The 26,449-nt window shown below is 47.4% G+C and overlaps 2 protein-coding genes across 3 annotated transcripts; both read left to right on the plus strand.

Moving 5' to 3' along the window:
* Positions 1-767: 767 nt before the first annotated feature.
* Positions 768-8,131, plus strand: MLN (motilin). 2 transcript variants are annotated; one of them, XM_019514186.1, is made up of 6 exons: positions 768-1,085; positions 1,162-1,238; positions 1,536-1,671; positions 5,057-5,173; positions 6,510-6,618; positions 8,001-8,131. In XM_019514186.1, exons 1-6 carry the CDS (start codon positions 993-995, stop codon positions 8,006-8,008), a joined length of 540 nt encoding a protein of 179 aa, XP_019369731.1. In that variant the 5' UTR covers positions 768-992; the 3' UTR covers positions 8,009-8,131. The 2 variants fall into 2 exon arrangements, with proteins under 2 accessions (XP_019369731.1, XP_019369730.1); XM_019514185.1 differs by having other exon boundaries at positions 768-905; positions 1,006-1,671.
* A 4,453-nt stretch (positions 8,132-12,584) lies between these two features.
* Positions 12,585-25,177, plus strand: LEMD2 (LEM domain containing 2). Its single transcript, XM_019514188.1, has 9 exons — positions 12,585-13,588; positions 14,905-14,945; positions 15,747-15,822; positions 16,957-17,033; positions 17,670-17,749; positions 20,325-20,470; positions 21,484-21,585; positions 21,687-21,789; positions 23,021-25,177. The coding sequence occupies exons 1-9, from the start codon at positions 12,604-12,606 to the stop codon at positions 23,169-23,171; spliced, it is 1,761 nt and encodes a 586-aa protein (XP_019369733.1). The 5' UTR covers positions 12,585-12,603; the 3' UTR covers positions 23,172-25,177.
* Positions 25,178-26,449: the final 1,272 nt, after the last annotated feature.

Raw genomic sequence — 26,449 nt, forward strand, 5'->3', positions numbered from 1 at the left:
ATTGCTCCAGATTGAACAAACCTGTTTATGAGCAGTGGTATTTGTCTCATGTTAAGAAAAGGGGAGTTCATCAAGATTTGCTAGGGAGGAGGGACTTTTTTCAGCTCAAGGAGGGTGGGAAGTCTTGGAGTTAGGCCAGAGAATGGGGAATTGGAGCCCCTGGGTTGTATTCTTAGCTCATGGAGAGGCTCGTTAGAGCATGACGGGTCTGTTGCTCTGACCACTAAGATCTCTCTCTAAAGCAGGAATCCTGAGCTCCAGCTGGGTCACTGACTTGAGACCCTTTCATGGTTCAGTTCCCCCATCTGTAAAGTGTGGATAGTGCTATAAAGTGCTTTGAGATCTTTAGGTGAAAAGTTCTGTATAATCTATAACATATTATACAAAGATGCACCATGATTTCACGATCAATTATTTGTTATGCAGATAGTCAAAGCCAAGGTTTCCGAAATCAGGCAAGTGTTCATAATTTAACGGGGAAACAAGCTGGAGCTCATAATACCTAAGAACTGGCCAGCTGGAGCCACCTTGCTAGTCTGTTAGAGGATTTCTAGGCAGGACTGTCTTGCCCTTTACCCTGCACAGTTAGGATTTCTTCTCCAGAGCAGATACCCCTCTCAGCATTCATCTGTTGGAAACCAGAGCCTGGCTGGAAGTGACATCGTTATTTAAAGGGACATAGGTTGTAGCCGTGTTGGTCTAAGAACATGGGCAGACAAGGTTCTTTTGTTAAATCTAATATCTTTTATTAGACCAACCCAAATAGTTGGAAACATTCTTCCATGAGTTGGTCTAATAAAAGATACCAGATTTACCCAAAGAACCTTGTCTGTCTTTAAAGGGACCTGACATTCAGATGCACCCACCCTCTGAAAACTGAAACTTTTTCAGGAATCTCTGAGCAGGTACCCACCCAAAATAACTGACCTCTTTTGAAAATCTCAGCTTTAGTCTTTGTTCAGAAAATACAGAGTTCTGAGACTTTAGGCAAAATGCTCCTTCCAGGGCACTGTCCAGTCGCAAGGGCTCCAGGCTCCAAAGTGCAAACCCATGTACCTGCAGAGAGCACTGCTCTCCCACACCAGGTAAGCATCCCCACCTGTCTCACCAGAGGGTCGGCTGGGAGTGGTCCGCATGATCATGTGAGTTGACTTCTGCAAGGAAGTGGGAGACCTTGCATCTTTCAGGAGCTGTGCATCAGCTTATAGGATCAAGCCCTTGACTAACACTGGCTCCAGGTCAGATCTTTAAGGAGATGTGAGATTATCACTTGACAGCTACTGTCGGTGGCAGAAACCATTGGAAGAATAGACATGGAGTGGAAGGCTGCTCAGAAATAAAGGCTAAAGAAATGTATTTATAAGACCCAAACTCCTCCTGGACAGTCCATGCTAAAGTCCTGGGTTTTGGGTTATTCTATTCAGTGAGGGCATCTTTGTAACTCATATTTTCAAACTGTTCTGCATTGATTTTATAGGCTGCAGGCAGCCTTCCCCACTAGCGTATCATGACCTGCCCTCTCCTCTGTCTTTCAGACTTTCTCAAGCTCCAAGGATGGTTTCAAGGAGGGCCGTGGTGACTCTTCTGGTGGTGTATGGGATGGCCATGCTGGCCGAGCAGACTGAAGGCTTCTTACCCATTTTCACTCACAGCGACATACAGAGGATGCAGGTAACCCTTGAGAAACATACTGCCATGGCCAGCACCCGTAAGAGTTAATTAAAGGGGACAGGGAGTGCTCTCAGTGCAGCTTCCCCCACACACAGCTCCAGGGCCTGGGAGGCCCATGCTCTCCTAGTCTCCTCTTCCTTCTGAGCAGAGACTGAGTGCATATGAGAGACAGTTTTACAACATTGATGGCCAGTCACTAGGGCCAGGTTGGGAGCAGCAAGCCCACTTCTCCTATGCCTTGAGCTGACTGAGTTTCTAAAAGTGAAGGGCTTGTGTTCAAATAAAAGGAGACAAGAGTAAGGATTTCCATTGCTGTCAATGTGGATAGGCTCTGAGCCAAACTGTGAAGCACCTGCTTAGACAGTTCTCCATGATTGGATTTTCAGAGGTGCTCGGGGCCCAGGAACTCATATCCTGGTTTAGAAAAGCATGTAAATGCAAACCTTATCACCCTCCCTGTTTAATAAGGCACTTAAGCTAGCACTTAACTTGAAACACGTGCTCACAGATTCACAGAAGTTTAGGGCTGGAAGGGACCCCCTGCTCTGGGCAGGAAAGACTGCTGTGGTCAAATAACCTCAGCAAGGTGTGCATCCTTTTGAAGGTCTCCAGGGTAGGTGCCTGCATCATCCTCACTGGGCATTTCGAAGCAGAGTATGCTGTCAAATCCTCTCCTGAACAGTGAAGCTTTTCTGAATTAGGGATTCAAATGGGAGATGGAGCAATGAAAATCAAGCTGCAGCTGTTCTCACTGCAGTAAAACTCCCATGGAGTCAAAGGGACTGCTCAGTTATCAAGTCCACGTCCAGTAGAATCGTCACCAGAACAAACTCCCTGTCTCACGACACGTCCTATCTCAATGCTGGGAGGTGGTCGGGGAGCGTGTGTGTATTTGGCATGACACAGCGTTGTGTAGCAATACCACATCTTGCTCCTCCAGGCGAGTTTTGAAACCAGACGTGGCATAGTTGCCTTAGTGTGGTCTGTGCCAGAGCTCATTAGCCCAGCTTCTCAGCAAAGTTCTTTAGACTAATTAGGCTGTGCTGTTTCCGGAACCCGAGCGAGTATCCCCACATGGCCCTGCTTTGTGTTGTGTAGACAGACCAGCTTGTTTAGAACCAGCCTGGGTTCCTCTAAATGGCTCCCTTCTGGTCCCAGCACACACAGCCTGAGCGCATCCTCCAAGTCTGCAATGCACTTGACTCGCTGGTGCTGCAGAGGATACGAGGAAAAACGCTCCCAGACTCAGGACTAAAAAGAAAGTCCTGAGGATCATTTCAACACAGACCAGCGTAGTGGAAACAAAAGGCCAGTTTATATTAATTTACGGATGAGTTTTTTACTTTTCGTCTTAGAATTGCTGCAGGTTCTGGTTGTTACCGAAAAGCTGCAAGCTCCCATCATGATTCTGCTGGGTCTCTTTGTTCTAGCAAATAATTAATCATCCCCCAAATGGGTGTCAGCTCTGGGCAGTGCACAAAAGAAAATGTTTTCCTTTTGATGTGAGATGAATGCTTCTGCAGAGTGCCAGGCTGGCATCCCTGGAGATTGGTCACTGTCCTTGGCACCCAGCTTAGACAAATGAATGCCCAGTAGTATAGCTTATGGTGGGCAAGCACGGTACTAGCCTTGGACACTGACTTACAGGGGGCGCCTGAATGGCGGCTCCCCGAAGGGTCCCTGGTGCTGCAGTAGCCCCACAGTGTGGCTATGGTCTATTTAGAGTTGTTAATGTATGGCAGCAGCAGCTGGGTGCAGCGACTCTGTGTCTGTAGTACCAGCAGTAAGAGGTAAAGCCAAGCAAACCGCTCCATGCCAGCAGCAGCCAGTGACACTGAGTCCCCAGGGCAGGTAACACTGAATCTCACCTCCTTCCTCCCACACAGCAGGGTTTAGCTCAGGTCATGGCCTCCTTCCCCCCTGCCGGGTTTTGTCCCCAGTACCAAACCTGCTTATTTGTGTGTCTGCCAGCAGCCCCCTTTACACTTCTTCAACCCACAGAGACAGCAGAGGTGAAATTTTGGCAAAGCTCCTATTGATATCACAGGAGCCAGCCTTCCTCCACTGAGCAGAGAGTGAGTAGACAGTTTAGGCTCCCCAGCCATTTCTTCCTTGGTGTCTCTGCTGAGTATTGATGTAGTCGCTTTTTGGGCAATACATCACCCTCAGAGGGAAAGGGGAGGGCATGGTCCCCCTGCATCACTTCTCAGTCTTTACCCATGATGCCTCCGGGGGAGCAAAAGAAGCCAGTCTTACCTGTCTTCCAAAATCTCCTTCTCTTACACTGAATACCCAGGTTAGCCCCCTGCACTAAGCAGCCACCTCAAAGTATCCCCAGTGCCAGCAGACTTCCTCTATTGCCGCCTCTTTATTTTGCAGCTCCCTTGGGGAGGGGGATGTGTGGTGCAGACAGGTGGCCCTACTCAAATTGGAGAGGACTAGAAACTGCAGACTCCAGAAAAACCTATTACAGATGCCTGGCAGGCGGGCAGCACTTTACAGTCAAAAAAGCTGCATGGGCATTAGCTAATTAAACCTCAGCATCCCCCTTCCTCACAGCTGGTGTGTGTCACTGCCTGGTCTACCATGGGGAGAAAGGGAAGGGCAAGGGCTTCACATGACTCATCCAGGGTCATACATAGAGCCAATGTCTGGTCCAAGGCTGTCACTTGGAAATGGCTAACCACACAGCTCAGGACACCTGGCTTCTGTGCCCCTATGGCAACAGTGAGCTTCCACATGTCTTGGCAGATTATAAAGTCCCCTGGCACATTACCAGGCAGGACAGCCTTGGGCTGTTAGCTAAACAGTTGGTGGTTCTGATCCCACTTCAGGGATACCAGCTTCCTGTCTGTGGAATAAGAGCTGAAGTCAACGGCAGCCTTTCTGGGGTGCACTGGGACAAAACAATCCTGCATTGGATCCAGTAACCACTTAGGGCTCTCTGATCTTTTATTTCCCTGGTTCTGCATCCAGCTCAGCTGAACTGCTCCAGCAGTTGCAGGACACACTGGATAGCCCCCTCAGTCTGCCAGTGGGTGCCCTTACTACCGCCATGATGGTGCCAAACAGGTGGTGGCTTGTTGCAGCAACACCAGGTGCAGAGACAGGGCAGCACCAGTAAGAGACTGTCTATGCAACTGGATAGGAGGGAATTCATATATACAAACACAGGCTCAAATCCTGTCCCCTGGCTCATACCCTACAGACCCCAGCTTGGTGCTGGGGATCTTCTGTGGGCAAGGATTTTTCCCCTGACCACTAAATGGCAGACATGGACACAACCCTTCCTTGAACCCCCATCCTGTCCCACCTAATGCTTGCATCCTTGACGTGTCTGATACATGGCATCTGTTCTACCTTGTGCCTTGCTCTGTGCCTCCAGGAGAGAGAAAGAAACAAAGGGCAGAAGAAGTCCCTGACCTTGCAGCAGCGATCGGAAGAAGGAGACTTTACTGGGCCCTCCAACATGGAGGGTGTCAGTGAGGGTGAGATGATCAAGGTGAGGAGAACAGTGAGGTGACCATGAAGGGGTCTGAGGAAGACACACTGGCAGGGGGGGCCTACCTACATCTGCTTACTGCCAATGTGCAAACACACACGATCTAGCTGTAGCTACATGCCAGTGTTTTAAAAGCTTCTGCAACAGGAGACAGTGAACACCACTCAAAGGCTCACAAATTATTTAAAAGGATGCCCCCTAGGTCCTGACCCTGCTCATGGTTATAGCAGAGACAGGTTGTAGTATTATTGCCTGGTCTTTGCCTAGGATTGTTGATTTTGCAGGACTGCAAAGTGCTTTGTCATTTGAGTTTATAAATTGGGGTCCCTCCAACTCTAAATCAGCACTTTGGGGCAGAAAAACACCCATTTCAGATGTCTCAGGGCTTGTGTGTGTCCCCAAGACACTCTTGCGCAGTCACCCACCAAGTCTGAAAACTCGGTGAGAGTAGAGCGCTCTCTTCAGCCACCCACTGATACAGCTACATCTGTGCTGTAAGCACAGCTGTACTTTTCTCACCTGAAGCTATGGGGGAAACCCATCCAGGTAGAATGTAAAGACTAGCTAAGCTGGATTTTGGCCAGGACCCAGACTAACAAGCACACATCCACTCTTGCCAAACTGGGTCAAAAAAAATCAATATCCGTGTTTAAGCTCCGTATATTTTCAATAGTAAGTGTTAAATAACAGGTACATCTAGGTGTCAGCTCCCCATCCCAGGCCTGGCCTGAACTGGTCTATTTAGTGTTGTTAATTGAGGCAGAAATGTGCCCAGTCCTACAGCTCCATCAGAGTCCACAGGCCTGTGAGAGGGCTTCAGCGTGGGGGATTGTCAGAGTCAAAGATGACTTTCTCCTCTTGAGTCCTTGCTAATCTCCGAGGTTTGCAGCCAGGGGAGAGGGCCCAGCCTACTTTCCAAACCAACATCTGGGTGAACCAAAGGCTTGATGCCCAAAGACATCTAATAACCCAGGCCTGGGTAAGGAGCTCTTGAGACTCAATCCTCATTCATAGCCACTCTAACAAGGGGTTCGGTTCCTCCACCCTACCCTGTTCCCCTGACTTGAACAAAGCAGGATCAAGCCTCAGTTGCCCTCCAGATAAGAGACTATGTCAGCCCAGCCCAAACCCATGCAACAGAACTGCCTCCTGCTCTTGTGAAATGGATGTCGGTGGCTGGGTTTCAGGTGGGTGAGGGAAATGTGGTATGTGGCAATGGCTAACCCCGCGCAGAAGACCCCTAGTCCTGTGAGGCAGGGAGCATTGTTTACCATGTCTATCTACCGCCACCTTGTTCATTTTCCTTTCTTTTGGCTAATTTGGCTTTCCTTCACAGCTGACTGCTCCTGTGGAAATCAGAATGCAGCTCAACTCTAGGCAGCTGGAAAAATACCAAGGTGTCCTGGAGAAACTGCTAACTGAGATGTTACTGGACACTGAAAACGGTACTGTAAGGAGCCTGATTCCGGCCTCTCCCTTTCCTTCCCAGCTTAGTGTCCTGGTGATATTTATATTCCGGGAATGGCTTTTGTGTCATGTTTGCTCCCTTCAGACAGTCCTTATTTGCCCTCACCCCATGCGTATACTTGACACATAAGAACATCAAGCTGTCTCCTCATTCCCTGTCCATTCCTTAGCGCTGCTGTTGAGCTGCTACTGTAAATACTTGACATGGCTTCCTGCATTCACGTCCCACCCCACCTATGCCCTCCCCGCCTCAAGAGATGTGGCAAATGCCTTGTTCCAGCCATTTGAAAGTGTGTCGCCAGAAAAGCGAGATCAAAGAGTTGCCTTTTCCTGCTGAGTCGACTTGAAGGACAAAACTGCTCACTTAGCTCAGGGGGTGCAAGGCTTGTGCTGAGCATCTCTGGGGCCTGTTTCTCTTCTGCCTGTTAGGGACCATCCTGTATGTCCTCAAGGGATGTAAAAGTGAGTGTAAGGTGTAATACACCTGACACTGAGCTTCCTATTCGTCTCATGGGCAGGAGTACGGACGGGGCAACAACCTCCGTGTAGCTGTGATGTACCGCCACTGCATGTGGGTGCAGAAGGATGGAGCCTGGTTCCCCTCCACAATGCACCAGTCAGCACAGTGTGCCACATGCTCGTGCATGAGCTTGCACATGTTCCCCCAGCCCCAGAGCAAAGGAAAACTTGGGTGGAGTTTGTGACTGGTCATGTTTGCTACTGCTTCCAGACCAAGATAGGGCATGCTACAATGAAACCTACTGTGCTTACACCACATACACTACCCCTGAAATGAATATAATGAGGTCCTCTGAAAATCTAGCACTTCTGGAGCCTAAAAAGGAGACAAACTCTGAAAATCTGTCCCTGCTTAGACAGCAAATCTGTCCCCGAGCTCTTCTGATAATCTAAAGCTTTGTATACAAAGAATAGAGAAGGAAAACTCCTGTGTTTAAGTTATTGAGTTGATTTATGTCAACACCCTTGTGGGGGATTGTTATCTACAGGGAATTCTCTGGGGCTTTATCCAGGCCAGGCTGAAATGGCTCTAGCAACATCCATTCTGTGGGACTGTTATTTCAGTCTGACTAAGTGGGTGTCAGGGGTTATTTATCATTTTTGAAGTGTGGAAGTTGAGGAGGATGGGAATTGTATGTGAGGCTTATAAAGAATGGGGATTTTGACATAAAGAAGTGGGGATTGTATAGAAGGCTTGTAAAAAATGGGAAACTATACAGAGGACTGGGAACTGTATACAAGGCTTATACAGAACTGGGAATTGTATACGAAGGACTGGCAATTGTATAGCAAGCCCATAAAGACGTGAATTAATTATGTTTGTTCTCTCCTCTCTTTATAGCTAACTGAATCAGAAGCGTAAGGCGGTGCCGCTTGCTAACCTAAAAGCCTACACGCATGTAAACTGAATCTGTCAAGGGTTTCGAAACAATCTGATGCGAGCTAATAAAATGTGCAGTTTAATTAAATGAATGATTTGGCTCTTTTAAATAAGTTTATTAGGCAGATGGTGAGCGCAAAGCGCATGAAAGCAGCAAAACAACATTACCTCTTAATGGGTTGCCGTTATATAGAAAACCACCTTTTTTTCCAAGGAGTTCAAAGCATTTTGCAAACACTGAGTAATTAGGCTTCACACACCCACTACACGTTTTAGTCATCCTCCTGTACAGGTAGGGAAGTCGAGCCACAGGAAGGTAGAATGACTTGCTGAAAGTCAAATAGCAAGAGTGGTAATACAATCCCTACACCCTATACCCACCTACCCACAAAAGGACATAGCCTCAGAGGTGGGAAGGGAACCCCAGCATCCTGCCTCACGGCTCCTTTTTGTGATCGCCAGAGGGCACTCGCTCCCACAGCCAGGAACAGCACCTAACCTGAAATTCTCTGCTTTGATTGCTTGAGTCCTTTCTGCCAGGTGGTATATCACAGTAGTCCCTGCCACCAGGTATCGTGATAGTCCCTGCAAACACAAAAAGTACCAGGCGTTAGATGTTGAGTTGTTGATGGGGGCACTCTACCCATGAATTCAATACATACTGCACATAAAACCATCCAGGTCTCCCTGCTTATCTGTGTCTTGCAAGCAAAACTGATGCTAATTTCACTGTAATGGCTACAGGTTGACGTGCCTTTTGCTTATTTAAGGACTTGTCCCTCTCCGGGTGCCGTGAGATTCAACATCTGTAAGGCATGCAATAATGAGACGAACGATATGTGTGTGCATGTATCCCATTCCAATTCAATTTTATTCTCCCCGCTGAACATAAATGTTGCTGTCACTGTGGATCATTTAAATAGCTGCAGTATTTGTGCCAGAATAGCGCACATGCCAGTCTCACTCCTCTGTGCTGTGTATGTTGAAAGGCACTCTCTCCCTTAGGAGAAGAGAAATCTCCCAGCGTATAATGGAACATAGAGTCAGGAGTGGTTTTCTAGCTTTAACATATAATTCACAAACATATTTCTGCTGCACATGCTGATCAGCTTAATGTAGCTGGACGTTCACAAGGATTATTGCTGAAGGGCAGGTTGTGCTATAAAACCACTGGTAACTGAATCTGAGAGTGGGGAGATAATGAATGTAATATATTTGGCTGGGCTGAAAGGGGAGCAGAGCAAAACCTTGCTGGTACAGATGCTCTGCAGGTGTAAGTTGACTTTCAGCAGGACCAAGCCAGTTGACACCAGCTGAGGACTTGGCACCAGTGAAGTTATCCCAAAATTGACCCTGGCATAAGCGAGATCAGAGCTTGACCTGCTATTCTTGATGGGCCAAATCCTGTATCTCACCCAAGGTATAATCAGAGAGGTTCCCATGGCATGCAGGAGGTGGGAGGAACACAAAGGGGCTCCGTTCCTCCGTCATGCAGATACCCAAAGTCTATGCCAGGCACAGGGGTGTTCGCCTAGGGACTAGCATCTCTGTACTTGCTCTTGCCCCTGCATCTCCTACTCAGGTCTGTCAGTGAGACTGTACCAATGGTGTTTCTCCAGCTGGCTCTTCCCCTGCCAGCCTCGTGTGGAGGAGGTTTCCCAGGATAACTCACCAGAGCCTCTAGCTGGTTACTACTGGTGCATTTGCCACATGGCTACTGGAGGGACATAGGGGGATGCATGTCTTTCTCTGGCCCCCTCAGCATGCCCTTCTCCAGGCCCAGAGCGCAGAACTGAGCCTCCATGCAATCTATACATGGCTCATGGCCCTTGGCTGTATGGCCTTGCACTCAGGATCTTGCCTGGGCAGATTCCTTCTGGCTTCAGTAGGGTGGCACAGGGGGACACAAACAGCCCGTGGCAGACAGTGCACAAGCCCAGCTCCCTCACTGCTAGTGCTGCACAGGAAAGTGGAGTGAGAGAGACTAAGAGAACAAGCTGTCATCTCTACTTCTCCCCAACCACAGGGAGCAGTCGCAAGCAGTGGGAAGGGGTTGCTTCCCATAGCTGGTCCCCCATTTCTCATGGCAAGGGCTCTTTCTAGGCCTGACAGGGTCCCTTTAACCAGTCACTGCCTTCTGGCTCATGCTGTACACTGAAACAATCATGCTCCCCTTCCAGACTGTCTGCCTCTGATGGGCACCTCAATAATGAACCAAAACAGAGAGCAAGGCTGCAGCCCCATCTGTATGCATGGCATACTGGGCGGCTGCTTAGGTGTGTCGGTTCCTTTCTTTCCCCTTTTTCCTCTTGTTGTCAGCACTCAATTGCCCACCATCAGCTCAAATCATTCTTGTCGGCCATGGCTTGTGCAGTTTCCAGGATAGCAAACTGCATTACTGCAGGGGGGAAAAGAGGCGAGCTGAGAACTCGCCTCTCACGGATGAGGGCTTGCTGGTTAAGCTGCAGGAGAGATCTTCCACACCAAGAAATGCACTGGGAGGCCTTGCTGGGGGAGCCCAACCAAGTACCCTTGAGCAACCGGGTGTCACAGTGACTGTGGGTGGACACTTTGCTGGCACACCTCCACGCTTGGAGTGTGTGAGCGGATGGGTGGGTCATGCCGAGCCTGAAATGCAGGGGATGCTGAGTAGCCAAGCACTTGCAGGTTTTGCTATGCTTTACGTCTGCTCCAAGCATCTGGACGACCTAATCCCAGAAAAAGGCAAAACCAGTGCTAGAAGCACACAGAAAATAGGCATTTGCATTAGTGTGGGTGCTTGCATGGTCTTGAAGTCCACAGGCTTGGGCATAGCTTTATCCAAGCCACCTGGAATGTGTAAGCCTACAGGAACGGGGCCGGAGGAGGACTAGGGAGATAGTCTAATGCCACATTTACATAAGACTGCTTCAAATTATTAGCTGTCAGTTGCATTTTTCAGTGAGTGAATATTGAAAACTAAGCTTAGTATTTCCACATTCTTCATCAGAGCACAGCAGTCTTTTTCAATGGGCCCTCTGGCCTCTGCTAAGCATGCATTTGTTATTGCTAACTGGATTAACAAATCTCAGGGCATTTGGCAGCCGCCTTCTTTAATAAATCAGGAAAACCTTGAATAGCTTGATCTGATAGCCTAAATTAGAACAAAGGCTGAGAGCAAAGTGAGTGCGAAAGGAGGGCACGGCGAGATAGACGCAGCCACACCAACTTTTCCTCTTAGTTAAAGCATTAATTAAAATCAAAGGCGCCATCACTTGCTGAAATTGTACAAGATGCAACTTCAAATCAGATGACTCCACTCTGAAAGGTTGCTGTATTCTGCCCTCCACAGCAGCCCCTGCCAAGACCCAGCTGAAATGTCTCACACTTCAAAAGTCTTCTCTCATCTTGAAAGGGAAGCTAAACTGCATGAACGAAGGGAAGAGGAGCAATCGCCTGCCGGTGGGACCAACCACAGACAACTGTCAGGAGTGAACGTTTTGGCCACACCACATTGAGGCCCCCGTGATGATTTCGGTGGTGGTGGCACGCACGAGGAGCGCTGCCCGAGGGGTGCATTCAGGCACCATTTTAGTTCATTGGGTTCTGTTTGAGGCTGGCAGCTTTTGTCTCGTGATCGCATCCAGTTTACACAGCTGGGAAACGGCTGGGAGGCGGTAATGTCAGGGGCATCCTGATGAACCTGCCAGGTTTGTTCCTGCTCAGCACTGATAGTAAGCGTGGCCCCAAGATGAGAGTGACGGGCAAGTGACAAGCCCAGAAAGAGCTCCTTCAGACATGGCACTACTACTGCTGTTGCTGTGGTGGTTGTTAATTATTATTATTGTTACAATTATTATTACTACTAGTAGTAATAGTAATTATTACTAGTATTACTCCTACTACTATGGATACTATTAGTACTACTAATAAAGGTACCCTGGCCTAGTCAGAGAGGCATGTCCCCAGTGCTCTCAGACCTGGAGGTGTAGGTGGAAGGCAGGGTCAGTTGCCATTGGGCATTTTTACACACCCAGGCGCCCAGCACTGCAACACTTGCAGTCGTATAAGCGGCAAAAAATAGGGTGGCCATCAGAGGGCACATGTTGGTTTTCTGCTACTCCGTCCTCTGTTGATGTGAAACCTAATGCCTTTATGTCCTCTAATTATTAAGGCCACAGCCTTATGCCCTGAGATTTGTTAATCCAGTTAGCAACAACAAGCCCCTGTCCCCCACGCACTGCTTCAGACTGTGCATGGGCCTGCTTGTGAAACGGAAGGACAAAGGTACCACATTGTGTCATTGAGACCTTCCCAAGATGGCGCCCACCCCTCTCTCCTCACTGACCTTCCCAAGATGGCGCTGCTCGACTCAGCCCTTCGGGAAATGGCGGCGGCCGCGACCTTCCCAAGATGGCGCCCACCAGTGCCCTCCACCCCTCGCTGACCTTCCCAAGATGGCGCCCCCTTCGACTCAACTGCCGCAACCCTCCCAAGATGGCGCCCCCCGCTTCCCAAGATGGCGCCTGCGCTTCCCAGGTCGACGGCCGCTTCCGGGTTGCGGCCCACCTCTCGCCGCTCCGCCATGGCCGCCCTGTCAGATGCCGAGCTTCGGCGGGAGCTGCTGGCGCTGGGCTACGAGGCGGGGCCCGTCACCGACACCACCCGCCGCCTCTACCAGAAGAAGCTGGGCTGCCTGCGGGCCGAGCGGGCGGCCCAGCGCCGCAGCCAGGCAGCCCAGCCGAGCCCGGGGCGGCCCCAGGGCCCACGGCTGAGCCGCAGGGGGAGCCCCGGCGATGAGGGCGACTCGGAGGAGGAGGAGGAGGAAGAGGATGAGGAGGGCGAGGCCCGCACGGGGCTGTCGTGGGGGGCCCTGGGCGAGGCCCCCCCCAGCACCCGCTCAGGCCTGTCCTCATTGGGCCTGGCCCACAGGCCATTGCTGGCCGGAAGGGACTCGCCCTCCTGGGCTCCCTGGGCCTCCCCAGGGCAGCTCAGCCACCGGCCACTGCTGGGCTCAGGCGCCGCCGCGTTGTCCCCTGGCGCCCGCTGGGACACGGAGCCGGCCACCGGGGTGCTGGGCCTGAGCCCCCGGCCCCTGCTGGGTTGCGACGGAGGGAAATTCCCCCGCTGGGACTCAGAGCCAGCCGCTGGGGCGCCGGTGCTCAGCCGCCGGCCCGTGCTGGGGGGACGGGAATCGGGCTCCAGCACCGCGTGGGAGAGGGGCGGCGCCCACTGGGCCGGCGAAGGAGCCCCGTGGAGGCCAGAGGGAGATGGGTCGGCTTCCAGGAGTTCGTGGTGGCGGCCGGGACTTGACGGGGACCGTCCGTCCCCGCTGGGGTCCACACGGGCCGAGCTCACCCACCGGGCCCCATGGAGGAGTGTGGCGGGGCCAGGGCTGGCGAGCCGGACGGCTGGCCCCTCAGCAAGGCCTGAGAGAAAGGGCAGGCCTTTGGAGTACTACTTGTCCTGGTTCCTGTGTCTCTCCTCGTTGGCGCTGCTGCTGATTTTCTTGGGCATCCTCTGGGTGAAGATGATGGGGCTCAGCCGGCTTCAGGGAGCTGAGGACAGCTGTGCGTGGTGAACGTCTTGCTCTCCCATCATCTTTTGTTCCCTTTCCCCCCTCGCTTCACCACCTTCTTCTCCCTACGTCCCCCCGCACTTCGGTTATCGCTGGGTTTCTTTTCCTCTCGCGTCTTCCTTGTTAGTCGCAGAGCAGTAGCTTGAGCGTTTGTGTATTCGAGCGAATTTGGCGTCCGAGCCTTCAGCTCCAGAGATTTTATGGAGAGTGAAATTTTGGTTGGGAACAAGGACGTCTTTTACGATTCCCTGTCGTAGGATGTACTGGCCGTGTAATTGCCTGTCTCATGTCATCCTCTGCAAAGCGCAGTCATTCTGCAGCTTTTTGTCCTGACCATGTTCTAAGAGCAGTACTGGACTCTGTTGCCGTCTGCTGCTTGCCCCCCAGCGTAGCAGAGAGCAAACAGCAAAAATGACCCCCCGTTGCAATGTGTTCTGGTAGATCATATCCCCAGGCATGATTTTTCCTTTGCTTCTGCAATGATGGAAGCAGGTTGGTGAAAGGAGGTGGCAAGGTGCAGTTTCTGACACTCAACCTGTTGGTTGAGTGCGTGTATTTAAACGCTTTGACAAAATAAACTTGTTTTCTCAGTATCAGGATGACAGCGATGAGTGTCTTGATGTACGCTGTACACTTTTTGGACCATCCCCTCCTTAAAACACATAGAAATGGGGAGTTTTACCATACATATGTGTTATATTTTCACATGGCTGAAATTGTTTTAAGGTACCTTGTGCCAACTCTGGCTGTTATATTGGTAAGGAGGATAAGAAGTGATCGGTCAGACTCTGTGCAGCTGGCAGGCCAAGAAAAGTCTCCTTCCCCTGAAAAGATAGAAGCCCATGCTTCTGCAGCCAGATCTGATTTTGATCCCTTTTGTAGCAGCAAAGTTTCCAAGTCACCACTTGGCCATGCAGTGACAATTAATGGCACAATGAGATGGGTACGGGTTTATGTAAATTAGGAAGTGTTAAGCAGATTCAGTGAGCTATGCAGGAGTATGTAATCTCCCTTTTTTTCATAGAATATGGTCACAATAGTTTAGCAGCTCCAGACGATCTGCCAGCGGAATAAAAACTCCTTGTATTTGCCCTGATAGAGAGCACACTTCATTCATTTAGTTTCCAATCCTGCTTGCTGTAGTTCTTTCAATGGGCTATTTGCATAGCAAGGGATTATTCAGTGGGATTAAAAATAGCAGAATCAGATGCTTAGAGAATTAGCTGGTTTTTTAAATTACATAGTTAATTTCTCTGTCAAAGGTTTTATTTTGCAGCTGACTAACCTTAGCTTTCCTCTTGCTTATAGTTAAGCAGTTACCTGTGGATTGTAATAAAAAAACGGATGAAGTAAGTGTGACTCTTTTTTTTTAATCTTGCAGTGGGTGCAGGCATCTGATAGAAGGTTAATTATTGCAGCAAACTCGGAAGACATTTTCTATCAATATGACTACAGAATAACCTCCATCCTTTTACAGTAATAATGTAGTGATTTGCAGAAGTTGGACTTAATAGGCTTGTCTGGCCTTGTGGGGAGGGAAAAGATGGTGTCTGTGTAGGAGCTTCTGAATGGTATAGATTTAAGCTTCTGAACATCTGAATCCCCTGCTGTTATGGAAACTTTTAGTTGATTATAACATAAGTGACTTTGATTGCTGACAAAGGCTGTAGCTGTATATTCATCTTTTGTAATACAACCTTTAATACTGCTAACTCCCCTAATCTCTGTTAAAATGTGTTTATGCAGCCTTGACTTATTCCATAATGTATTCTTGAGAGAGACAAACTTTTGTATCAAATTCAGCGTAGTAGTAGTATGGCCCTTGGAGAAATGTGTAGTAAATCCGCTTACTGTATATGAGTTTGAAGGAACTGCTCCTTCAGCTATTGTTGGGAATAAAAGGGTCCGAGACTATGAGGTTTGGAAGCTAGAGATGCTTACGTTTCACAGGATGTGCTCAGCAGTTCATAAGTTTAGGCCCAGTAGACCTCTTTGACTCCATAATCAAGTAATTTAATTTTATCCAGTCAAGTGAAGCATAACTGAACATACAGTGCGATTAGTACCTTATTTTCTTTCTTTTGGCTGATTTAATTGCTGTCGTCTTCCTGTGGATGTGTTGATGTTTATTATGTGTTTCTGACTTTCAGTTCTGTCAAGCTAAACAGGAGAGCATTTTAATGAACGTGCTGCATGAATTATATAACTACCTGGCAATACAAGCTGGTAAGTACCGGTTGTCATTATAAAGCACTTCTGAGTGTTCAGCGACCTGCATCTCCCAGCTGTCTGGACATCTTTAACTTTACCTGGAACAGAGGGGCCTTGTATAATTGACTGTACCACTTGAAGAGTTCAGGGAAAGTAGGGTAAATAGTGGGGGGAAAAAAAGTTCCCTTTAAATAACCATTGTGCTTTGCTAATACATTTATACATTACTATAGAGAGAGATCTGTGTTTCCTTGGAGGGGCCCTTATTTGCCTTTCACATACTAGAAATTTGAGCTGCAGATCTTCAGCTTCATAATACTTTTGTACCACCAAGTCTGAAATTTTTGCCAGCTACCTGGAATCTTACTGTTTATTAACCAGCTGTTGTATTAGCCATTAAAAGCTCCCAACGCTCATTTTAAAAAATGATTTGGGCACTTAAGGGCATAAATCTCAGTGGAAGTCAATAGACTTGGTTTTCTAAGTCATTTCTGAAAAGCGGAATGTAGATGCTTGTACCAATTAGCACCGATTTAATGCTGTTTGTTTTACTGAACAATGGGAAGCTATAAATGAAGTCCTGCTTCCAAGTACCTAAGTCATGTAAGATGTTAACTGAGTTGTTAAGATGTTAAACAGTTTTATGCAGTCATTTAATACACCTGTTCAGGCTTATTTTCAGGGCCAGTTTAACTAGCCTGGGTGTGTGAGTCTTTCCCCAGCATTTGTCTTTGCCTAGTAGAAAATGGAGTAGAGAGGGGCTCCATTGTACCATTTTGTCCCTTGATAATCAAGTTCAGCATCTTGTCCAGAGGATCATGTTCCTCTGCAATGCGTTTGGTCAGGTGTTTGGTTTTGGAGAATGGGGAGCCAGCGTTCCTTCCTGGCATCTGTGGTGAGCAGCAAATGCCTTGCAGCGTGAGATTGCCCCTATCTAGCCTATAAACAGTAGCTGCAAATTTTATTAATGGTCATAAAATTATCTAGCTGCAATATAACTCTCACCTCCTGTGCAAGACTTTTGCCCACAGCTAAGACTGATTTAAAAGGATAACATTTCACGATAGATCAGTGTATTTCCTAACTGTCTAAGGGCTTTTTTTTTTCCCCCCTATGGAATTATTTTAATCTCTCTGACTTTTTTTCTAGGTAATTTTGAGTGTGGAAACCCTGAAAAGCTAAAAAGTAAATGCATTCTGGTTAATGAAGCAAGGGATTATGTGGCAGTAAGTAGAATTGGAGTATATCTATTGTAGCATTGTTAAATATTTGTTATTTATTGCCTTAAAGCATTCAGCTTGCTCTTTTCTCCTATTGCAGCTCTTTCCCCACGTTTTCAGCTTTTCCTTTTGCTGCTTATGTTCTTGGTAGTCCTTTTGGAAACAATCTTTCACTTGGTCTTCAACAGGACTGACTCAGCCACTGTAAATCTAGCTAATAGTTTGTTGCTTCACCTGAGTCATCAGTCTGTTTAAAACCAGAAATTTCCTTGTATTGGGAGCTGTCAGCAGTAATAGTTTTTTTCCCCCACCCCAAAGTGGTAAAAGACAGACCACTTTGATCTAGCATTCTACTTTTTTATACACGGTTTCAGCAAGTAGTCTCAGCATTCTGTGGACAGTATTTATTTTTACAGTGTACTTCATGCATCATGTACCATCATCATAAAATTTCAGTCAAGACTCCAAACCAGTCTCTGGGTTTTCTTTTCTTTCCACCAGTTAGCTGAATTTGTTGAACTGGTAGTAAGAATTAATGTAGAAAAAAGATGTACATGGAACAAATTCTCCTATTGCTGTACTAGAATAATATTATTCCACCCTGAATGCAGAACTAATCTTCTTATGGGTTTTTCTGTTCAGAATGTAACTGGTACTTCGCCAGAGGAGTTTGGAGCTGCCTTGGATTGGATACTGACCAGTGACAAGGATGTAGGAATATGGTGAGTGACAGGAAATATGTAACTCACAGCGTTGGTTGGTCATGGAAGTGTTCTTTCAGATGCAGCATATTTGAGACTCTTGACTACTTGTGGTCATTAAACACCCCGGGGTCGTTATTGCAAATGTGGTAGTTTCAGTCCTTGTGTCCTGCCCCTGTTTGATGCCTGTGCGATGACAATCTGTCCTTTGACATCCTCTCCCCATACTTCCCACTAGCTACTGTTTTCTTCAGTTCCGCTACAAACAGCTCTTTGGCGTTACAATATGGAACCATATTCTGCTGCAGAGGTGGCTGCATTTTATTGGTATGCGATTCAGTTGCTATAGCTGATGCAGTGTTTTAGGATGAAAATCAATATGGTAAAAAAATGAGAGAATTCTCAATGGCATCTTCAGAGTAGCGGCATTATCATGCAACTAACAGAATACCTGATCTTCAGTTGTATCGGTGCAAAGACTGCGACGTTCCCATTGACTTTTCTCAGCATGCTAGATCAGTCACGCTGAGCATTTCCTCTTATGTTTCACGGGTGTATGTGGTTTCTACACTTAAAAGGGCGCAGGGAAGTTTGGTTAGTTTTCAGTATCTGGCAGTGGGAAATCATCATCCTGCAAAGATCAGCATGAGATTTAGTTCAGTTCTATGAAAAATATAGTGCCTTGTAAAATTTATCTATTTAAAATGGCTGCACTGCTTCGCTTATTCTGATGTTATAAAGTAGTCTTGGGGCTTTTGTGGAAGATGCTGAGAACTGCTGATGGCAGACAGGGAGACTCCATAAATTGGGTGTAAAGTGCTGAGGCACAGCTCCATTATTTGGAAACAAACATTTGATGAATCGGTCAGGAGGACAGACTCGAGCAATCTGAGACTGCCTCCTTTGCAGTGATTCACAGGCCAGATTGTGAACCGCCCTGAGCCGCCCTGACACAACTCACATTTCCATCAGCCTCTGAAGGATTTTAAGCCTTTGTTGTAGGAAACCAGAATATTAAGCTTGTTGCCTTCATGGCCTAATATGATAGGAAATGTGACCTGATGCAGGGCTGTCTCCTCGAGCCCACCCACTTGCTGACATGCTGCTCTGAAAGGTGCCTCTTCCCACCCGCTTCAGCACTAACTCTGCAGTCTGATAATAAATTCAATTGTAGTTGAATTTCATTGTAGCTAATTATTTCACTGCGATATAACTCATTTCAGCACAAACACTGGAGTAGTGGGCACAGCTTGTGTAGAATTCCCACTATTTTATTTCTCGCAGTCTGTCATCCGTAGCTGCTGCTGTAATCTGCTGTTCCAGGTGCTGTCTGTTTCTTTGTGGTTCTTTGAACATGAAGACTCCACAAAACAAGGCAGTGTTCCCTGAGGGGCAAGCTTGGACTTGTTGGCAGGATGGGATCCAATGCATTTTAATTAATATTTTCTATTGGAGCACTGTTCAAGTCACCGCCTGGCAACACAAAACACTCCCCATTTCTGTATTTTCCATAATTAACAATTCCATCAACAGTTCACCAAATTGATCTGGCTTTTGGCAGCTCAATATGAAACTGTATGAATGCAGAGCATACTAAAAACCTGCCGGTGGTATTTTTGCAAACAATCTGTGAGTTTTATTTGACTGGGGACTGGTCAGAAAGCAGAGTGAATAAAGACTGCACTTGGTAATCCAGGTGCATTTTTGTAAGCAGTCACTTAGGTCTTGGCCTTATAAATAAGACAAAGTAGGTGGGAAAGCATTGGATGTCTCCAGGTACAGTAGGGCTCAACTAACCCATTCCAAGCCATCAGTCTTGTGATTTGCACATGACCGAGCTAAGGGATGAGATCATTTGAACTGTCAGTCTGCTATTCATTGCTTAAAGGTAAATTGGTACCTTTAAAAAAACAATCCTCTTAATCCATCTCCTATAAATCTGGCCACTTCAGCTTGCATTATTTAATGCCTGTTGTTTTAAAACTTCCAGTAAGGAAGTAAACATGGGGTGATGGGGAGCAACTAAAAGGGGTGTCTGGTTACATAGCAGATGTATGAGCAATCTTCAGTATGGATGAAGTCTGGCTGTAGCCATAGTTTTTTCCGAGCGTGTGCCTGGCTTTGCTGCGGATGGCTTTGATTTGTCGCTTTTCCCATTAAACTGTTTATGCTCATCTGTACTGAGGAAAATAGTGCAACCTCCACGGACATTGGCACTCTCAACGGCTCTCTGTGCAATTGCTGATGAGCGACTCAGTAAACATTTCCATTTCTCTATGCTGGGAGGTGGGAATCCAATTTAAAGTTTAATCTTCTGCATGCTGAGAGGTGCTGTCAAAGAGTCTGTAGAGGGAGACTTCAGTTTACCAGTGGGAGTTCCAGGCCTGCTGCCTTTTCTAAAGCCGTATTCATCCTTTCTGAGCAGCCAGTGCTGAAAAGTTCTGGAAAGACCAGCAGCAAAATACGTTGGTGTTTTCTACCCAGTGTACTCAGAGTTACAGCCTTTGCAGCCAATTTACGTTCACCCTCTCCTGTTTACAGTCTGCATTTGGAATCTGTCCTCTACAGTGATGGCTTTTCTGCCTCTTCCCATCAGGTTAAAAGGCAAAGACCCCTCAGAACCAGTTACCAGCATCGACCAGGTGGTCTGTCTCGAATCTGCCCATCCTCGGATGGGGCTGATCTGTCGTTTCTGCCGGGCATTGACCACTGCTATTAAGAACCTTTTCATCTTTTTTTGGTGTAAGTCTTCAGCATTAATGGTTGGGATTTCAACATGCCTTGTGTACGTACGCGCGCACACACGCGCGCGTACCTAAATGCATCTAGTGAAAAAGGTGTAAGGAATTCTGCTGATGAATTAAGTTTTAATTAACCTGTGTTCTGGCTAAATGAGAACACCTGTGGACCTACTTTCAGGGTGAGTGCCTTAGGTTTATTTTAGATGAGCAAGCCATTTAGCTAGGCAATTCTCAAGCACCCATTTCAACAGCCTACAAAATTAGCGCATTAATAGCCTGCCTGAAGGATTTAATTCTCTAGCTTTTCTTTATACTGCACTATCAAGCCAACTGGCCTCTTTATTAAGAAGTTATAGTGTTTCCTTATTACTGATTTGTATTGTGGTAACATCAGGATGCCCCACCCGAGAATAGGATCCAGCTGAGTTAGGTTGTGTACAGACACAGTTAAGGCAGTGCCTCCCCTGAAGAGCTTACAGCCTAGGTAGACCAAGTGGAGGAGGGATAAAAGGAAGTATCACCACCCCCATTTTAGAGAGGGGTAACCGATGCCCAAAGAAATTAGATGTCTTGCTTATGCTCATACAGGGGGTTTGTGGCAAAGCCAGGACTTGAGTGTAAATGTCCTGAGTCCCAGTCTGCTGCTTCAACCACATACTTGTCCATATGAGTGCACAGCTTCAGAGCACTAACTCTGACAGTTCTGGATCATTATTATTGGGAGTCCTTTGCAAAGAGGTGGCTCTAGAAGTTTACAGCTGTACAGCCTTGTAATCACCCTGGTTTGTTTCCTGATGGATAGGAGTTCCACACATGGGACTCTTGCTGCCAGGCTGCAGTTCCAGGGTTCTTGTAATATCCCAGACAAATGCTCTGGATTCCATTCCAGGCAGTCCCTGGACTTCCAGTAATAGAAACTCTTTAGTATGAGGCTGTCTGGGGAAACAGAGCAGCTCACGTCCAAAGATTGCATGCAAGTGACCCATGCTGGCATTTCTGTTGTTCCTGTTACAGGTCTAGCTGCCTTATGGGGAATCTTGATCTTCTTGAGGTATCGCTGGCGGAAGATGGAGGAAGAAGAACAGGCCATGTATGAAATGGTGAAGAAAATCATAGGTAGATCCTAGTATCCCTTGGAAAAATGTAACTTATCACATTGTTGTTGATTGCAGACAGTTCTGTTGCTCATTGTGCCCCTGTTCTGTGTCTCCTTACAGCCGTTGTCCAAGATCACTACAAAGAATGGGAGCGGAATTTGGAACGGTACCCCTATGTAGGCATCCTCCACGTCCGGGACAGCCTCATCCCCCCACAGAGCAGGTGAGCTGGTTCTTTCTCTTTAAGATAGGTGCCCTCAACACCAGGTTCTTTAGCTCAGGTCATACAGCAGTTCCTGAGTAACGCCCAGTGAGCAGAGGATTGACGGGGAGCACAGTGAAGAATTCCAGAAGTGCGTGCCTGGCCTTTTGGTTTCTAAGGGATTCTGACAGAACTCATGCTCTGCCTTAACCCTGCTGCAGATCATTGTGACAGTGCTAGGGCTGATATTTTGTGCAGTCACACGGGCAAATTGTCATTATTCCATCAAGCAGTAATTGGATTTTGTTTTTTCCTGAGCATTGGGTGTGCCGTTTGCTCTCTCCCCTGTAACCTGAGCTAGATTTTTGCCCTTTGTCTTGCCACCATTCTCACTTATCCTGTGGCAAAGTGAAATGTGGTGCGTGTCTTTTACTGAGTAAATGAGGCCGGCTTGTCCTCTACTCTCAGTGGCTGTGGGCATTGTCATTCCCAGAGAGTCAGGTTAAGATCAACACTGTACTGCAGTTTTCCACAGACCAGAGTAAACCAATTACCATTTAAGCAGAAGTCAATACTCTCCAGCTTGAGACAGATTTTTAAGGGGCTGCTTTTCAAGGAGGCAGCATGGTGACATGTGAACTACAGAGTTAGGAGGCTGAGGTCCTGTAGTAAACCCTGCCAACTAGAGGTGCGCCAATGTATCGGTCCATATCGTATCAGCACCGATAAAAAGAAAATTAACATCTGTGATTGGCTTTTTTGGCCAATAACGTCTTTGATAAACGCCACGTGCATGTGCACAGCTGCAGCATGCACATGGCCAGGAATTCAGCAGCCATGCACAAATCTTGTGCACAAATCTGGGGGGCACATACCCCCCATACCTTGCCCAGGGTGCGTGCAGTGGCAGGAGCTGCTCCCCTGATGAGCTACTTGCGGCTCCATCCCATGCCCCACCCTGCCCCTTCTGGGCAGCGCTTGCTTCTACCCCTGCCCCACTCCCTCCCTGACAGTGGGGGCCTCAATCTTTCCCCCCCACAGACTTACCAGCCAGATGCTCCTCTCTTAGCTGCCAGGCTGCATAGCAGCAGTCGGATTGAACTTTGCGTTGAACAGCAGTGAACTTTGATTTCATCTTCTTTTGGAAAGCAGCCATAACGCTCACTTTGTAAGCAGCAACATATGACCTAAGCAAGAAAACGCTAAGCTGAAATGACTGTGGTCCCTTTTGTTTTTCTGTTGCTGCTTCCAGGAAAAAAATGAAGCGGGTTTGGCAGAGAGCTGTGGACTTCCTGGCTTCAAATGAATCGCGGATTCAGACAGAGTCGCACAGAGTAGCAGGAGAAGATATGCTGGTGTGGAGATGGACTCAGCCTTCTTACCTCTCTGACTCGGAGCACTAAGCTGGAATCGACGGATGAGCCATTGGTTCTGATCTGTGCAATCCCCTCTCTGATGGCGGGAAGGGCTGGTCGCTGTCTGAACCCCTCTGTTCGGACTTGCTCTGACCCCCTTCCCCTCTATTTCTGAGAGACTGACCAGGTTTTTCAGGGCAATAACTTTAGCTTGTAAGGAAGATGGACTTGAGCTGGGGACAAGCCAGATGCACACCAAAGCCAGCTTTCCAGTGAGTTCTTGGCTTCCATGAGCAAAACAGCCAGCCAGCCAGCTTTTAATAGAAAAACACATACCTAATAGAAAGGGTCACGAGATCTCTTCCTCTGAGGTCTTTGAAACTACCCTTACCCGGTGGAGGCCAGAGAGTGGCTTTATCCATTAGGTAGCACTCTGGAAGAGAAGAGTTAAATATTTCCCAGGGAAACATTAGAGATGAGAGTTAGGATCCATTGTGTTACCAGGTGCTTTTATCTTGCCAGCACACCAAGAATCTAGCACTTAACTGATGCTTAACAAGGGAAATGTGTGTGTTTGTCCTTACAAGGAGTGGGGGAGGGGGGTGGGACTGAGGGGGAAGATGGTTTCACGTGCCTTGAAAGATTTGGGGTGGGGATGGGGCGTTGGAGGAGAGGTGACACTCTCCTGCACTCTGTGTCTGCCGTCCTTGTGCTCTATGTTATACTAGGGGTGGGGAATGGGGATGGGGGAGCAGATGGAAAATGGCAGGTCATAGGTAGACATAACAAGCATGTTCTTACAGCTTCAGCTAAGATGCAAAATGAGCTGAGAAGAAGTCATTAAGGGTGGTGAATGTACATGTTTTTACTGGGCAGCTGCAACATGTGTGCTACACTTAAGAGCAGAGATACCCAGTGCCTGCAGTATTGATGTGGGGATTGTTACTGCAGTGTCACAAAAGGTAGTTGATTTCCAGTCTATTGTACTCTTTTGACACTGCAGGCTTCATCTTTTGTATCTCTAGCGGTTGGGCTCTTTAATTTTTGTTCTGTCCAGCTGAGAAGTGTTTTGTTTCAGGGGGCAAATAGCACCGGACTTAATCTGGGCTGAACTGCAATTAGTTAGTCTGTGTGCCCCCAGTATTGTAAAACCACTCTCCAAATCACTGCTAAGACAGCAGAGACCCAAGTCACTTCTGGCATAAATCTATTGGCTTCACTTGCTTATGCCGGCAGTGATTTTGAGCCCGTAAACCAGTGGATTTGATTCTTGTTAGTGTCATAAATACAGTGCACATATCCATATTTGTCTGTAATGTTGGGTGCATATCAAGCTTCTTCTTTGAGGTTCTGGGCCAGCAGGTTAATTGTGATACGGCTCTTGAACTCTGGCCTGCCGCTCTGTCATAATAAGATATCCTAGAGAGTTGCTGGAATTTTTCACCTATGCATTCTGCAAGCTGCTGAGGCAGACTGCAGAGATTCATTATATACCTCCTGCTGCCGCCTCAGCCAAAATCAGTACGGAGCAAGAAGCCATCTCCAGAAACAAGGCGCTAGGAGGTCTTATTAGTTAAGTAGGAGCGATCCTGCGCCGAGTTGAATTTTATCCCCATATGTTCCTTTTTGTAGTGCAGGCAGGGTGTTGGAACAAAAGAGGAATCTCAACAGCTGCCTTGGAGACATTAACCATCTTCTCCCATCCTTATTGATTAAAATGGATGATAAAACAAAGGCAGCCTTTATTCTTTTAATGTGTTACGACAAGATCTTCATTGGTGGTGGTTGCAAAAATTCTCACAGTGCCTGCATTCTTAGATCTTTTTAAAATGTCTGTGGATTTTTGTTTTGTTTTATTAACCATCTGAATTTGAAGTGGAAAAGGCCAGGCCTTGCAACGGTCTTCTTGTATTGTTGATGACATTCATTATTCTATTTTAATTTTTTTACTTTTTGTAGGATGAATCTCACTGGGTCAGTGCTATTTATTACACATTTAAATTGGCTCTGCATTTTAACTTGTAGAATAAATTTGTTATAAATTGTTATTCATATTTATCTGTGTTGTGGTATTTAATGATCAACGCCTCATGCATACACAGAGCGAAGAGGAAAGTGCCTCCTGCAAAGAGTTTGCAACCCAGGTAGTTAAGGCAACAGGTAAAATGGGGAATGCAGGGAAACAATGAGAGAGTGATTGGCGAACATGACAGTCGGTGATCTTAGCATTACCTATGTGTTGTCAGGTTTCTGGTAGGAAAATTAGACTGCCTCATTTGGAACAGATGGCATCTTCCATAAAAGGTGCAAACTAAGAAGCATTTGTCCCTTGTGGATGCACGTGTAGAAGACACTGACAGGTTTATGTAGATTAAAATATTACCAGCACTCACTTATTCCAGTAGATTGATCAACACGTCTGTGACAGGTGATGAAGACAGCAATGGTTGAAGCAGGGGGATGGGAGGGAAGAAATGAGCAAGATTTTTAGCCGTGACTACTGACTTGTGGTGTTATACACTCCTAGGACCACTCGGGGTGAGCACACAGGGTCACTGCCACTTCTGACAACCTCAGCCCTGGGATATGTTTCTGACTCGTTGACTCAACGTGTTACTTCCCCTTCCTGCTGCTAACATAACACCTCCCTTTGCAAAGTGCTTTTAGATCTTCAGATAAAATTCCAAGAATTACTGGAGAAGCAGGACCCAGGTGTGAGCCTGGCTGTCCTCGGCGGAATGGTGCCAAACTGAAATATGGGTGATCTGAGAACTCTTCCCAGCTCTGATGTCTAATTTAGTGGGTCACTTCCCCTCTTTGTATCTCAGTTTCCCCATCCGTAAAATGGAGCAACTGTTCACCTCATTTGTGCTACACCTGCAGAGTTTTTGTAACCCTCCTGTGTGACTGATGCGGAGGGCTTACTGCAACAGTTCTGGTTAGGGTGACAGATATATTGCGACAAGGGTGAGAGCAAAAGATTAGTCCCAACCTACCTCTTCGGGAAGTAACTGGTCATCTTTCAAGAGACATGGCCAGGTAGAAAGCAAATGCTTACACTAAAGGGCCAACATGGTTCCCATCTTCAAAAAGGGGAGGAAAGAGGACCTAGGGAACTACAGGCCAGTCAGCCTTACCTCGATCCTGGGCAAGCTGTTCGAGAAAATTATTCTGGCACACATCCAGGAGGGGCCAGCAGGGAACGGCATGCTCAGGGGCAACCAGCACGGGTTCATCAGCGGCAGGTCCTGTCAGACCAACCTGGTGGCCTTTTACGACCAGGTCACTAAATCATTGGATGCAGGGGTGGCAGTGGATATAGTTTT

The sequence above is a fragment of the Gavialis gangeticus genome, unplaced genomic scaffold (assembly GCF_001723915.1).
Source record: "Gavialis gangeticus isolate Ggan-Ray unplaced genomic scaffold, GavGan_comp1, whole genome shotgun sequence".
NCBI lineage: Eukaryota > Metazoa > Chordata > Crocodylia > Gavialidae > Gavialis > Gavialis gangeticus.

Coding starts and splice junctions, on each gene's coding strand:
- MLN (XM_019514186.1), top strand. CDS start 993: ATGCTCCTTCCAGGGCACTGTCCAGTCGCAAGGGCTCCAGGCTCCAAA. Junction 1,239..1,535: donor TTGACTAACACTGGCTCCAG/GTCAGATCTTTA, acceptor TCTGTCTTTCAG/ACTTTCTCAAGCTCCAAGGA. Junction 5,174..6,509: donor GTGAGGGTGAGATGATCAAG/GTGAGGAGAACA, acceptor TTTCCTTCACAG/CTGACTGCTCCTGTGGAAAT.
- LEMD2 (XM_019514188.1), top strand. CDS start 12,604: ATGGCCGCCCTGTCAGATGCCGAGCTTCGGCGGGAGCTGCTGGCGCTG. Junction 15,823..16,956: donor CTACCTGGCAATACAAGCTG/GTAAGTACCGGT, acceptor CTTTTTTTCTAG/GTAATTTTGAGTGTGGAAAC. Junction 17,034..17,669: donor AAGCAAGGGATTATGTGGCA/GTAAGTAGAATT, acceptor TTTTCTGTTCAG/AATGTAACTGGTACTTCGCC.